The following is a 12,578-nucleotide window of genomic DNA, read 5'->3' on the forward strand; positions in this document are numbered from 1 at the left end:
GATTTTAAACAATATTCAAATTGTATTTTCTTCTTTTATTTATATAAACACTTCTTGTAAAAAAACAAAGATTTTTTTTAAATTCAAGTATTACACTTTTAATAGTAATGCAATAGTAATGTATTTCAAAAGTGTAAATATAATCTAAGTTTGAAGTCAATTCTTGTCCAAAGAGGAGAGAACATATTAAAAGATTCCAAAGTTATAGAATATTTAAATAATTTTATTAAGAATTATCTTTTTGTTTTTTAATTTTGTTCCAAATTTTGAGTACTAGTGAAATGTTTGTTGTTTAGTAATATTATAAATGGTTGTTTTTTTACATACAAAAGTCATTATAGGTGTCCGTTAAAGACACTAAAACATTTGCTTTATGCTTTTCTCAGTTCTTGGTGAGACAATTTTTTTTAGCCCATTGGCGGAATGTATATATATATATATATATATATATATATATATATGTATATATAGCGGTGTGTATTGGCAAGAATCTAACGATACGACACATATCACGATACATGGTTCAAGATAAAGTATGTATCGCGATATATCCCAAGACGGTACCAGGACAATTATTCACTATTTTTTTAAAAAGATGATGACTTAGAAAAAAACTCTACCTGAATATTAATACAGTACAACTTTCATGGTAATACAGTTATAAATCCATTGTATTTAATTGCCTTCACCACTAAAGTTCTATAAGTATGATTGAGGTAATAAAGGGAGGTTTATTTTTAACATTGCTAAATGTAGCTTATCCAGTGCTCGTGTTCAGGGGATTAGATGGAAAACAAAAGTAAGACGCTGAAGGACGCTCATAAATAATTAATTAAATATCACTTTGTCAGCATTTTAAATCGATACAAGTTATCGCTAGATGATGTATTGTGATATATTGCCAAATTGACTTTTTCCTAAACCCCTAGTAAGAATGTTTGTCTTATTTCTAAGAGACCTGTTTTAGCAGTGAAGATTGACAGAGTAAAAGATCAGCTGATGGTTTGCGTACCTGGTCCTGCTCTCCTCCTCCTTCCTCATTGTAGTTGAGGATGTTTTCTCGGATGTCCTCCCAGCTCTCGTGTTCAGCAGGAATGTGGTAAACGCCGCGCTTTCTGAACTTGTTTCGGCTTCCTTTCTGGTTCCAAACCGTCACGGCCACCAACACCACTGAACACAGCAAAGGCAGGACGACGCAGACTCGTGAATGACCTCCTTCATCATGTTCACATGTAGCAGTGAATCTTTTGTTCATTGATCTGACCTCTGGGTGTGATTTTTATTTATTTGAGCCATGTTGACAATTCCAAAAAGTGAGAATCAGATAAAATTCAAGAGATTTATGTTTGAATTTTAATGAGAGCTGTAATATTGGCCTTAGATTCAAGTTTATTTTTAAACTTTTCTCATCTTAATTCTTCTTTTCAGAGGAAAACCAAAGTGCAAAAAACATCTAAGCTGACTCATGTTAAATAAATATTGATTGGTAAATTGTTTAACATGTTCTAATCAATGTTTTTCTACAGTCAGAGTTCCTCTAGTTTAAATTGATCTTTAAAAAGACAAAATCTCACCGATAAAGAAAAGCAGGCACATGCTGATAGCCAGGATGGAGCTGGGACTGAGGGCAGCCAGTCGATGACCTTTGACCTGGCCCAGTTCGCAGTGCTGACCCCTGAAACCAGCCTGACACCGGCACCGGAAAGTGTCTGGCGACAGAGCCTGGCAGGTGCCGCCGTTCCGGCAGGACGACGGTCCACAGGGTGACGGCACGCAGCGGTGCTGACCGGCACCGTCTGTCACCGTCACCTGAGCGCCGGGACACCTGCAGAGGACGGAATCGTGGGGGATGAGCCACCGAAATGGAAACCACTCTTCCAGGATTGAAAACATGCGAAGGCCTGTCATTTACTTGCACTGATGTTTCCTCCACAGGTCCACACAGCGCAGCGGGCTGCGGCAGGGGTGGCTGCTGCAGGCGTCGCTGGAGCACCCTGAGGTGACGCCACGCCTCTCCAAAACTGATATCAGGTCCCGGCTCTGTCCATCCAGAGGAAGGACTTGGCCGTTGAACCGGACATCTCGCAGACAACCTGTGCAACAACAAAAAAACATTTCTAAATTTTGCAAAATCGACATGATCATATGTGTTTAAAAGCAGCAGATGGAACCAGATCCACAATAGAGTTTATCTTAGGTCTGATTTTAAGACTTCTTGTGAGAAAAGCATCAAAATGAGGTCCAGATCTCACCCTGAAAGTCACTTTTGGCTTCCATTTTCGGAGAATTCCCAACCATTAGGGCAGCGGGGTAAATGACCATCTCCTTCCGGGTTCCAAGCTGGGCGTTGATCTCCCGTGAGCCTCCACCCTGCTCCAGCCGCAGCGTGAACATGTTGTCATAGCGACTGAGGCTGACCAGGATCCACTGTCCCACGTCGACTCGATGGTTTGGGAGCTGCAGGGTGTGTGCACCATCTCCCAGGTTGGCACGCACCGAGACGAGACCCTCGCTGATCTGAGAAACCCAAAACAGAATCACCGCTCTTATTACATCAATGTGTAAATCTGTCAACAAAGTTGCCAAAAAAGGGACAATTTTCATTTAGTAAAGGGGAAAAGCTCAGTGAAAAACAGGACAATCTTAAATTTTAGACACTTTGATGTGTAAATTCTTCTTGGAAGGTAATAAGAGGTCCTTTAGGGGGTCAGAGGTCACTGAAAACTCTCGTCGGATTGGACTAACCTCCAGGACGATGTACTCGCTGGCCTCCCTGGACGCCACATAGAGCAGGGTGCCGGAGGTCGCTCGGGTTCGGAGGAGCAGCTGGACGTTGGTGCGTCGAGAGCTGCTGCCTCCTCTGAGCTGAAAACGCACCAAACTGTTTGAGTCGAAGGAGAACTCCTGGACGGCTGAGGAGGAAAGGAAAAAGACAAAAACACATTAGCCAAGTTTACTGGGGGAAAACTTAAACATTTATCCACTTTCACGCTCGTATGTAATTCCAGAAAAACACACACTTCTAATCCTCTTACCTCTGTCGCACTTGTGTCCCGTGTATCCTGGGCGGCACTCGCAGCTAAAGGAACCCCAGTCTGCGAGGCAGGAGGCGTGAACTCCGCAGGAGGGCCCTGCCGCCGTCACACACACGCCGTCGGTGAGCCTGCAGCCCGCGGCGCTGTCCACGCTCTCACCTGGAGACTCTAGATCGTACACCTGAAGGACACAGACACGCAGAACCGTTTTCACTAATTATTATTTTGGCGATTTTCCTTTCAGACGGCTGCAAACCTCCACTTAATGGTAAAAGCCAAAGGAAGTGATCAGGATCTTTGGCACACTTAGGACTAAAAATAGTCTTACAGTTATGATTTTGCCATTTTTAATTAAAACAAAATAAAAAAAAAACTGTTGTTTTCTAGGATATAGTTTCTGCAGAGCAGCAGAAGTTCATAGAAATTCCTCTCTGAGTTGAGGAGGAGACTATTGGCACAGAACAACCCCGCCACCTTTTCCCATCACCTATAACTGGGTTGTCTATTTCCACTTTCCCACTAGCTTACAGCCCCTCAAACCTCCAACCTAACATTGATGGTGCCACAAAAATGGCAATCAATATGGGAGCTGTCCAGCCGTACGGTTTTGTGGCCCGCTCAGCGTATTTTCTACATCCCAAATACGATCTTTTAAAAAAAAAATTTTGTTCTGATTCACAGTGATTTTAATAAAGAGATACTCAGAATGTCTGGGCAGGTTCTCATTCATCCAGGTGGAGTTGTCTTAAAGCTGAGTCATAGCAACTGGATTTACAATCTTTTTCCTTAAAATGTTTTGCTGAAGTGGCGAAACGTTTCAAAGAAAAAGAATTTAAGTTCTCAGAAATATCACTTCAAGTTTAATTTTCTTCAAACATGTCCTCCATCATTAGAGAAACACCACAAGAACCTGTTAAAAACACAATTTCGATCTTTAAAGTAGAAAACTGGTCCACAAATAATCAAAATAATCTTCTGTTTTCATGTTTTACTGAAGCTAAAATTATTTTTACGGTTTAGTTTTAACAATAAAATAATGTTCTAACACAGTTCAGTGTCATTTGAGCTGCTGGTTTTAGGAATGGGTTCTACAAATAAATAGATTACCAGCTAAGTAAATGTTAAAGATTGCATTTTGAATATATTTTGTCATGACATTTAGTATTTCTCAAAATCAAAGCAAATGAAGTCTCACAAACTTTTTTGTAATTCAGCTCAGAACTCAAGTAAATTAAGAAAAGTTCAACATGAGCTTTAGAGTTATGAATTATGCTGCATTTATACTATTTATAACATGATATTTTTTGAAAATAATGTAAAAATATTATAACCAGCAGCAGAAAAAGATTGAAATTCAGTTTATAGTGGGAACCATGCACAGTGTGCAAATTGATCAACATCAAAAATCAATTCATTTCCTTTTCAGGAGTCTTCTGAGGTAAGACTTTGAGTGCACCACCAGTATTTATTCCAATAGGACATTTGCCGTTGTGCTTCCTCAGATTGTTTTTGTAAATTTTGACAAAAGTTCAGCATGCTGGAGAGCTGAAGTTTTATCAAACAGGAAAAACAAACATGAATGCAGCTGCAGTTATCCTCATAACGGGATGGAAATCTGATCCTACACCCTCAAAAAAACTTCAAGAAGTGTTTAGGGATTATGGGAAAAATGAAAGAGCAAACTGAAGCAAACATGTTGTCTTCTGTATTTTCATCATCTGAAAGTTTTCTTCCTCGGGAGGTTTTGTGGGTCCCTGGGAGGATGTTGGAGTTTTTAATCCACGGCAGTTTGCTTACTTTCAGGAAGAGGACGTTTTTTTTTGTTTAGAATAGTCTGGACTGTGAAGTTATCCTAGCTTCAGTTATTGAGCTAACTGTACCCATGCATACACAGCGACTCGAGCTATCCACTCAGGATTTAGGAGGAGTGGATTCATACATGTGGGAACACAGCTGCAGAACTGCAGGCATTAATACTGCATGATAGCACAAGAACAGCACATAGAGAGGAAATGTTAAGTTCTGGAACAGCAATCTATTAAATTCTCCTCATTTGTAGGAGACTAAACTGCATTCTAGCCCAACTGAACTAACCATAAATTATGTTGAATACACATTTAAAGGGCCTAAATCCACTTTTTGAGCTTTTAAGTGTATTGTAATGTTAATTTATAAAAAAAAGTAGTATTTTGCTCTATTCATGCATCTTTGAGCAATTTTCTAATACCACACACTCTAAATACCAGTCCCTCCCAATCCATGAAACAACTGGATCCTCACATTGTGACATAGATAAGTGAGAACACCCCTTCCAGGGGGAGTGATGCCAGCAACACCGCCAGGCTAACACAAATACTAACTTTATCCGCAGAGATAGTGTGATTGCCTCAATGCTTTAATCTTATATGCACATCCATCTTTGCAAAAGTTTAGATATTTGTTTTGGGGGGCAAAATGCAGACAGGCTGCAGAAGCCGGCTCCCGGATGACATCATGAAATAGGGCTGGAACTGCCAATAATTTTCAGAAACGATTTGATTCAATTCAATTCACCAGAGCCAGGATTGATTTGATTCCGATTTTTTTTCGGCAATGTATGGTTACGTCGACCGAGCGTTAGCATTAACCATCCCATTATCCTATTATACATTAGCATCAAGCTAGTTGACTTTAGCTTCATGCGTTAGATTGATCTCTACTTTATGAATCCATTATTGATCTATTTAGCTTAGATTGATTTAAATTGATTTTTATCAACCAGCCCATTAATTAAATGGAGAGAGAGGAGGTGCTTCAGAGATCACAGTGTCCATGAATATGAGCTCATATTCATAAAAATGTGTTTATTTAGTGTGCCAAAGGTAATATATTATCATAAACAGTATATGGATATGGTTTAATCTAGCAGAATAGCATATATGATTTGTGACCATGGAAAAGTCCAGTACGGTGTTACCTGACTGTCAACCACCAGGTTTCGAATGCAACCAGTGAAGCTCCTGTAACGTCGATACGGCGTCATTTCCTTCACTCCTCCCAGCTGAAGAGGCTGGAACACGTTCAGGTACCTGAGGAGGGACGTGACGGGCATTGGAAAGGAATGAAAAGAAGAGATTATTAGGATGTGCTGGACTGAAGGTCATAACATTTATTAACTGGAATGCATGCGGTGACATTATTCTTGCCGGCGTGTTTTGTTATCATACCGCTGATTCCCAGGTGTCTCTCCTGCAGCCCTGCAGCCGGATTCATCCATCTTCAGAGTTTCCCCCCCAGTTCCTTCCAACTCGTTAACCGCCACACCTCCACACCGATCCAGAACCAGCTGCACATGCTGAACACATAAAGATTAGGATGTGAACCACGCAGATTTGAACCGTTTTCTTCATTTTTGAGGCTAAGAAACACACAACCACACTTATCTCCTTAGACCTTGAACAAATGTCTCAAATAATTATAATTATTAATATTTTAAACTCGACAACTTTTAATAGAAAAATACATAAATATTGACATAACTCCTCTCTTGTTCTGTCCATGAACTGAACCAGGAAGCATTTATTCTTCCTGTCATTCACTTTTGAATCATGTGGGAAGTCAACCATCATCCCTCCATTTTCCTGTCCTTCTTACCTTTCCATCGCTGAGGATGTCGAGGCGATGCCATCTTCTGTCATTGATTGCAGACTTGGATGGGAGCTGAAGGGTCAGCGTTCCTGATCCATGATTTATGCTCAGAACTGGAACTCCATTCCTCAGCTCTGGATGAGGAAATAACATTTAACCGTTGTTTTAACTTTATTTGCAAGAACATTTTCTATGAGTGTAGGTGATTGATGTAAAATTTGAAATTGAGTGAACTTTTTCCATCTCAGAGTATGAAAAAAATGAAAAAATAATGAGCTTTCCATGAATTTCTGCCCTATTTCTGTGGTAACACTTTGATTAAACCAAAAATAAGACAGAGAAAAGCAGTCTTGTGTTTACCCGATTTGTGCATGCCACACCATCACTCAACTGTATTGCTGTGCAAGCTGCTGAATCCCATCAACAACTTCAGAAATCCCCTTCATCAATGCTCTGCTTGTATCATCCGATTCCAGCCGCATCCACTACCTAATGCAAGTTTGTGTCCTTTTGACCTGATCAATGCCACAGCCGCGATATTGAGCATGCAAGTAAAAAAAGGCTCCAGAAACATCAATGCTGCTGTCATCCTTGATTTTCCTCTAAGCACAATTATCCGACAACATCCCAGGTTCAATAATTACATAACCTTAATTCCACCAGATTATGTGAGGAGCATCTGAAAGGCCATCGGCAGGCTAATCCATTACGACTACATAAAGACTGCTGGGAGCTGACATTAAAGTTTATGAAGCGCTTCCTCCTCTGGGAAACTGCCTCCACAGCAGCAGATTGATGAACACGTTCTTGTTTGTTCAGAAGGGGAATAAAAAATGCAATTCTTACGAATTTTAGAATGAAATATATTTCAGCAAAAGCCGTGTCCTTTCAGGGGTTTGTGTTTTCTGGTCAAGTATGGAAGCATCCTCATTACACTTATAAAAATTAAGACAAATAAAAATATGTGAGCAGATCTTCAAATTCTGATAATCTTTTGATCTATTGTAAAGCTTTCACAGTGGTCTTTAAATTATGATTATGCCATTTTTAGCTAAAATTATAGAAAAAAGGCATCATTTCTAAAGCATCGTTTCTGCAGAGCAGCAGCCGTTTGTTAGAAATTACACTCTCTCCCGCTACCTTAAAACCAAACGTTACCACTGCAAAATAACTAAAAAAGTGGCATTACCTGCAATAATGCTAGTGTGAATGCGTTTTGCTGAATATGGTTGCTGAAAATGCTGAAACAATTTACTGTAATTGGATTTGCTGAATATGCAAAAGCTATTTGTAAAATACAAAATTTGCTAAAAGACTTGAAATTTCGTTAAAGAATAGCGTACACTTACTTGAAAGAACTACGAAAGACCGCTAGAGTTCGCCTAAATTTCTGAAAAATTAGTAGGAGGTTTGCTTAAAAATTCTCAATACATGCCAATGTTGCTAAAACGTGGTATGTTGCTTAAATATAAGATAAACTATAAAAAAAAGTTAGCAGATGCCAAATTAGCCTGAAAAGCTAGCACATTGGTGAAATACTAGCTAAACTCCAAAATAGATTAAAAATCCTCAGTAAAATTAGTCAAAAATGTTAGCTTGTTGCTAAATTACTAGCTAAACTAGTAGCCTAACAACCTTAGTAGATAACAAATTAGCCAAAAAAAGTTGCTAAAACATTAGATGAAATTAGCCAAAAAATACACTAGTAGATGCCAAATTACCAAAAATCAGCTAGCATAATGCTAATATAACAGCTCATTGCCAAACTATTCAAAAAATACTGTAAACCACAGTTTCAAAGTGTTGAAGAATTTGCATAATATATACATTTTCTTTATATATGTCCTCCATCAGAAAAATGACACATATACATGTTAAAGTCCCACTCCAACCATATTGTTTTCTTTAATAAATTGTTTCCAGTCATCTTTTGACTGAGCTCTGTCTGCACTCTTGCAAACTTGTAGCCTCAAGCTAGCATTAGTGGCACATAAATAATATAAATTATCAATTAAAAATAAATTATTTTTATAGGTCCTTCATCATGAGAAAAATGCTACAAGAACATGTTAAAAAACAGAAAAGATGATTTTTATTGGAGTGAGTCTTTAAATAATAAAAACTCTCTGCTCTTTGTACCTTATTGTTAAGCTATTGACTCCTCATTTAGGTTTAAACATTTGTTTTTTTCCTCCTAAAAATAAATATCCATTTAAATGAGGTGAACATAAAGCCAAGAAAAATAACTCAACTTAAATCAAGAGATGATTTGATGGTCAGTCGTATAATCGGCTTCATTCGTTCATTAGCATATCAGGAACTAGTCTGAGCTTTGAGTCCAGCCTCAAATTAAATTAATTCATGTTTAACTTTGTTAGAAACTTACCCACAGCGATGAAGTCTTCCTGCTCTCCAGGCTGAACAAGACCAAGGGGTCCGTTATAAAGCAGCAGCCCGTTAGCCGACTCAGCCAGAAACTCCAGAGAGATGTGGCTCTGGAAGCAAGGCTTGATGGGAGGGAACCAGGCATAACCCTGACCACCGAAACTGCGTTTGGTTTGTTGGCAGACGGGACCATCAAACATGGGTGGACACTTACACCTGAGAGAGCACAAAAGCTTTACTTAGAGCTTATATCTTCTGTAGCAAAAATTTTGCGAAGAATATAATAATTTAAGCATAAAACAGGATACAATTATAGGAAGAGGAACATTTTGGTAATTTACCACATAAGAGAAAGAACTGGACAAAAACTTGGTTAAATTATATATATATAATATGTGTGTGTATATATAATAAAAACAGAATATTTTAGAGTTTTGACTTCAAAATCGTGGCTTTTGTTATCATTTTACCGCCACCAATGAGTTGACGTCCCTCAGAAAAAAAATGCTGTTTGTGATGTTGGAATGATCAGAAAAATGACCCAAAAATCCACATGATCGTCAGAAAAACAACAAATCTTCCAACATCACATGAAAGCAGAATAACTTTCTTCATGTAGACAAATTCAATTTATTTGTAATGCATCATCTATGGGAATTACTAGGAAAATAAAACCATTAATAATGATGCCTTTTGCTGGTTAGACCAAATTACAAATTTTACCTATCCACCCCAGCGGTAGAGTATATTGTATTTCTTGTTGTGAGTTACTTAGCAACCAAAAGCCTCAAACAAGCTGCTAAAATGAGTAAAATAACATAAAAATGAACAAAATAAACATTTGGAAGCCGTTAAACAGTTATACATTTTATGACAAAACATAATCTTTACCGATATCCCAGTGGTCCATCCTGACATGTACCCCCGTTTAGGCAGGGGTTGTAGGCGTACGCAGAGCAGGGCAGATGGACCGCCTCTCGCCCCCTGCAGCCACATCTCGCGGTCAGAGAGGCCGCCACCGACACCAGCGAGACGTTACTGGTGCTGAGGACAACCGGAACCTGACCGAAGGACACCTCGGTGCTACAGCCGCCCGTCTGACTGCAGTCTGTGTGAGGACAGTCGTCCACGCCCACTTGAGAGATGGACACGCCCAGCGTGGCCTCCACCTGACACACAGAAAACGATTCAAACAAAATCTAAATTTAAAACTAACAAAATCACTCAAAATAAAACAAAATCAAGAAAAGTAAAATGAATGAACACATTTATAAATTCTAGATTATATTATAATAATATCAATAGTGTCAAATGGTAAGGATGTACAACTAAAGAAACTATAAAAATACAAAATAATATGTCTAATACACGATAAATTAACAAATTAAAGTTAGTTTTGGATATTAAGCCATCATAAAACTTACTGCAAGTGAAACTAGCATAACGCACAAACTAACAGCACTGAAGTCAGTGCAGTGTTTGAACGTATCAGTGTGTTTGAGAGAATGACAGCAAATGTCTTTGATCTGATGTCTAACTGCATCAATGATTTATGAATTTACTCTATTTTCCCTAATGTTATTTATGCACTTTGGTGTTTCTCTGTCAGTTTCCCTTTTGCTGTCATTTGCTTTCTTTTGCCAAATTCACCGGTTGTCATCCGGATCCCTCTTTCTTGTTTTGTCTTCATGGGTGAAAGCTTTTCATCAGAGTCCCTCAGGGTTTCTCCTGTCTCTGTGTGCATTTCTTTTTTTGGAGCTTAGTGATTCTCTTGACACTCTTATCCACAGTGACTTACACTCCCCAGGCAGGGTTTCAATTTTTGGCTCCAGAGTTTCAACATAATCTTTTTTATTTTATTTTTGTGTGTGCAGTTAAATTAGTAATTTTTTTTTCTTTAAATTTGAGAAAGTTGCAAACCCCATTTCTCTACTAGTGAAAAAAACTATTTTGTCCAAACTCTGCTGCTTTGTGAGGAGTTTATTAGTCCTCTAAAACAAGCTGCAGAGGAGCATGGGATAAAAATAACAAATACTAGTTATATTCTTTCCTTTAAAAGCTATTTTCTGCTTTTTTTTCTTGTTGTACCTCAGCAGATGCACATTGGAATTGCTAGACATATGAATGTGACCTTTAAGCACCTTCAGCTTGAGTTTGTGACGTCTACTTCTCCTACTTCTCCCTCTCCTAGAATGTATTTTTTTTAAACAGCTGCAGCTATGCACTGAATGCATATGAAATATTAATTTACACATCCATCAGTGTACATGGTAATCTTTGTTTAAATAGGAAAAAATGCATCTTATAGTCATTTTTGTCATTTCAATATGTTCCACCAGTATTGTGTCTGTCAAGATTACGTTGTATTAAATTAGTTCCTTTTTTTGTTTCTAGACTGTCTAAGAAACTTGTTAAATTGTTTTTATTTCCAGTTACTTTTTTGTTTCATATTATATTACGGTCACAAATGCAAGTTTTTCAGCAAATTCGGCAGGTGGCTGCAGAGGTTTTAAGAAAAACGTAAAATTTTACGGCAACCAGACGATATGTTGACGTCATTCAGTGGCCGTCCAGGTAAATTTGGAGGTCATGCGGTGGCAGGAAGGCAGCAGCTCAATAATTGACTGATAGGAGGGTCTAGGTCCCCAAAATCGTCTAATGATTAGTTGATTTTAGATCCGGCATAACATCTTAAAGATTTTGTCGATGCCTCCTTGTTGCGTGGTGGTTGTTGTATTTGTGACCGTAGCTTTAGAACCCGTCCTTACCTTGGCTTTGTTTGCTGCCACATATCCATGCAGTTTTTCTGCCTTATAGTACGGCGAGCCATGAGCAGCGAACCATACGTCGAGAGCCTTCTCCCCATGCTGACCAGCGTTGCCAACAGAGAAGATTTGAACATTTTCCGGTAAAGTCTGCAGGATTTCAGACAAGCTGCGACCCAACCGGAAGAATCGGCTCTCCTCAACACCACCAGTGCTGCTGAAAAACTCCTCCACAGTCAGGTCTGTGAGGAAAGACAAAGAAAAGAACCATAAATCTCTTTGGTAAGCTTACAGGGACAGGGACAGTAATATTTAGTTAGATCAGTAACTTTTAGAGGAATCGTATGCTTGAGAATACAATCAAGCAAGTCAGCAAGTTTACTTATAGAGGAAAATTCACACAAAAAAATCAATTGATAAAATATAAGCAAAATCAATAAAATTAAAAGTAAAAAAATTAAAAATAATGAAAAACGTACAAGTACAACCCATTTACTCAGCTTTATAGATTGAATTTGTCTAAAAATGTTTCTGTTTTCTTACATTTGTGTCAATAATTAAACACTCAGAAAAAGTATTTGTTGCCAAGAACATTGTTGACAAAAAGATTGTTCTTTTAAAAAATATTTTTTCATCATGCTTTTATTTTGAAATTATATTTTGAAATACCAGACTTTGCACATTTTTGTGTCGTTTTTATTTCCTGATTTCTATTATTGAATGATCTGGACCAAACGGAAACCAAGCAAAGCAATAATTGACTCTT

At 38.3% G+C, this 12,578-nt stretch overlaps 1 protein-coding gene across 1 annotated transcript in view; it reads right to left on the minus strand.

Moving 5' to 3' along the window:
- The window catches only part of si:dkey-22o22.2 (neural-cadherin), a 148,052-nt gene that overhangs the window by 4,223 nt on the left and 131,251 nt on the right, over nucleotides 1-12,578 (minus strand). The window contains exons 22-33 of the mRNA XM_024267063.2: nucleotides 11,816-12,054; nucleotides 9,939-10,216; nucleotides 9,049-9,263; nucleotides 6,669-6,796; nucleotides 6,242-6,369; nucleotides 5,992-6,103; nucleotides 3,036-3,216; nucleotides 2,746-2,912; nucleotides 2,253-2,517; nucleotides 1,913-2,093; nucleotides 1,575-1,825; nucleotides 1,013-1,170 (exon numbers count right to left, since the gene is read on the minus strand). Of these exons, the coding sequence (XP_024122831.1) occupies nucleotides 1,013-1,170; nucleotides 1,575-1,825; nucleotides 1,913-2,093; nucleotides 2,253-2,517; nucleotides 2,746-2,912; nucleotides 3,036-3,216; nucleotides 5,992-6,103; nucleotides 6,242-6,369; nucleotides 6,669-6,796; nucleotides 9,049-9,263; nucleotides 9,939-10,216; nucleotides 11,816-12,054 (2,303 nt within the window). The remainder of the gene's footprint in view (nucleotides 1-1,012; nucleotides 1,171-1,574; nucleotides 1,826-1,912; nucleotides 2,094-2,252; nucleotides 2,518-2,745; nucleotides 2,913-3,035; nucleotides 3,217-5,991; nucleotides 6,104-6,241; nucleotides 6,370-6,668; nucleotides 6,797-9,048; nucleotides 9,264-9,938; nucleotides 10,217-11,815; nucleotides 12,055-12,578) is intronic.

This window comes from Oryzias melastigma, linkage group LG16, assembly GCF_002922805.2.
Source record: "Oryzias melastigma strain HK-1 linkage group LG16, ASM292280v2, whole genome shotgun sequence".
Lineage (NCBI taxonomy): Eukaryota > Metazoa > Chordata > Actinopteri > Beloniformes > Adrianichthyidae > Oryzias > Oryzias melastigma.